The 2,500-nt window shown below is 36.7% G+C and overlaps 1 protein-coding gene across 1 annotated transcript in view; it reads left to right on the top strand.

Annotated features, from left to right (window-relative positions):
* Window positions 1-2,500, top strand: part of LOC137649176 (E3 ubiquitin-protein ligase TRIM9-like) — a 50,892-nt gene that overhangs the window by 11,763 nt on the left and 36,629 nt on the right. Inside the window, exons 3-4 of the mRNA XM_068382165.1 lie at window positions 1-37; window positions 221-271. The exon at window positions 1-37 is cut by the window's left edge and continues 16 nt beyond it. Coding sequence (XP_068238266.1) covers window positions 1-37; window positions 221-271 — 88 coding nt within the window. The remainder of the gene's footprint in view (window positions 38-220; window positions 272-2,500) is intronic.

Below are 2,500 nucleotides of genomic sequence, written 5' to 3' on the forward strand. Positions count from 1 at the left end.
CAAGGCGATGACTTACGCAAGGTACACAACTGATCTTGTGAGAAACTCCATAATTGTTTCATAATTGTTTTAAGAGTTGCGTATCTTCAAGAACATCTCTCAGATGTATCTAAGCAAATATACCTCTACAGGTATACAGAATCCAATACTGTACCTATATGATACAGGTTTGTCTTTCACAATAAAAGGTATGCTGTACATCTTAATCGTGTCTATACAGGTAAATTCTCTACAGGTATACAGAATCCAATACTGTACCTATATGATACAGGTTTGTCTTTCACAATAAAAGGTATGCTGTACATCTTAACCGTATCTATACAGGTAAATTTTCTTATAGTATACCACAGGGCCCACTGAGAGATTCTCTTAGTGGGTTCTGTTATACCTTCACGCAAGTTTGTATCCTTTCGTAAATCTAACGAATGGCCAAAATCCAGCAGTAATCTTTCCCTTTCATATCATCACGTTCTCTCTATACCGATCTTCTTATATCTCTCTCTTGTGTCTTTAAGGCCGGGAGCACACTAGCGACTCTGTGGCGCCACAAAGCCACAGCATCGTGTGGCGGGGATGTGGTCTCCCATAGGTTTCCATTGTTTTCAAAGCCACGCCACGCCTGTGGATGGGATGAGCGACAGAGAGCCACAGTCGCTTGCCACAGTCGCTAGTTTGCGCGGCAAAACTTGAAAACAATGGAACCCAAGTGAGACCACATCCCCGCCACACGATGCTGTGGCTTTGTGGCGCCACAGAGTCGCTAGTGTGCTCCCGGCGTAAAAGATGTTCACTATCCATTTAGTGGGGTAACTTGTCGCTCTTGCTTACAGTTACTACCCGATTGACAGCAAATGGCTAAGCAACTCGATGGTTCTGCCAAAGAATTCTTATGGGACGTTCGAGGAAAGCATATCGGGCAGCATTATCATTATCATTACTATCATTATTGTTGCCGTTTTTTATTTGGCTTTTGTTTTTGTTTGAAGGGTAAAAAGAATGATTATTATTATTATTATTATTATTATTATTATTATTATTATTATTATTATTATTGCTATCAGAATTGCTGCCGTTGTTTTTGTCATGATTTGAAGGGTAAAAACAATTCGTTTCGGTAATATCACTGGTTGGATTTATCCTTGTTATTTTTTTAATATAAAAGGATAATGATGAATATAGATTAAGAAATATTGATTTAATATAAACGCCTTATTGTTATTATTTTCATTCCTATATTTTCATTATTTCTGTAATATGCAGATGATAAAATGGGATGAAATGTAGGTCAGAAGAATACTACTACTACTGCAGCTACAACTACTCTCTCTCTCTCTCTCTCTCTCTCTCTCTCTCTCTCTCTCTCTCTCTCTCTCTCTCTCTCTCTCTCTCCAGAAAACTATTAAGAGGGAAAACTCAAGTGAATTATCATTCTATTGTGATCCATATTCTCTCTCTCTCTCTCTCTCTCTCTCTCTCTCTCTCTCTCTCTCTCTCTCTCTCTCTCTCTCTCTCCTGAGACCTAATAAGAGGGAAAACTCAAGCGAATTATCATCCTATTGTGATCCATATTCTCTCTCTCTCTCTCTCTCTCTCTCTCTCTCTCTCTCTCTCTCTCTCTCTCTCTCTCTCTCTCAGAAAACTAGTAAATGGAAAACTCAAGTGAATTATCATCCTATTGTGATACATATTCTCTCTCTCTCTCTCTCTCTCTCTCTCTCTCTCTCTCTCTCTCTCTCTCTCTCTCTCTCTCTCTCTCTCCAGGAGTCAACAACAAATACTGATTCGCAAAACTGCTGAGTAACTTATCGCAGTTAAGGATCCGTTTATAATCCGACGTTTCGACAGACAATTCCTTCATGTGTTATTGTACCTTTAAGAATAGATAATAGAGAGGAAATTCCTGCATACTAATTTTCAGACAAGAATGTAATATAACATATAGTAAAATACTAAATATTATATGGTAAATGAACAATAGAAATTGCTTATAAAATTCGGAAATATTGAAAGAAGCCAAATCTTGAACCAATGTATTTTATTAGTCTTAAAAAGGTATTTTGACTTGTCCAACTATATTTATTTGTATTCTCTTTTATCTCTTTCCCACCCATTCTTCCAAAACATGGTATCACTCAACTTTTACCACCAAGCTATGTTGAACTTTCAGGCACATTTTGCTATATTTTTTCTTAAATTGCTCTAACAGCCTTAATTTTTGTCATAGAGAGGTCAGGTTGGTCTCATTCTTTTGGAAAATGCCTGAAGTTTCTCATAAAGTTATAAAAAAATATGCAAAAACATGTGAATAACAGTGTTTTGCAAGGACTTACCGGTACGTCCACTGGGGGGTGAAAGGGTTAAGTTGTATTTGATTTTTATTTACTTTCAAAACATTGTTTCAGTACACAAAAAATACCAACATGTTAGTTTTGATGCATTTATAGTTTCATATTGAATGTTTACATGGCTACTTATAACTTGCTAGATTATTGACGTAGAA

The sequence above is a fragment of the Palaemon carinicauda genome, chromosome 11 (assembly GCF_036898095.1).
Source record: "Palaemon carinicauda isolate YSFRI2023 chromosome 11, ASM3689809v2, whole genome shotgun sequence".
Classification (NCBI taxonomy): Eukaryota; Metazoa; Arthropoda; class Malacostraca; order Decapoda; family Palaemonidae; genus Palaemon; species Palaemon carinicauda.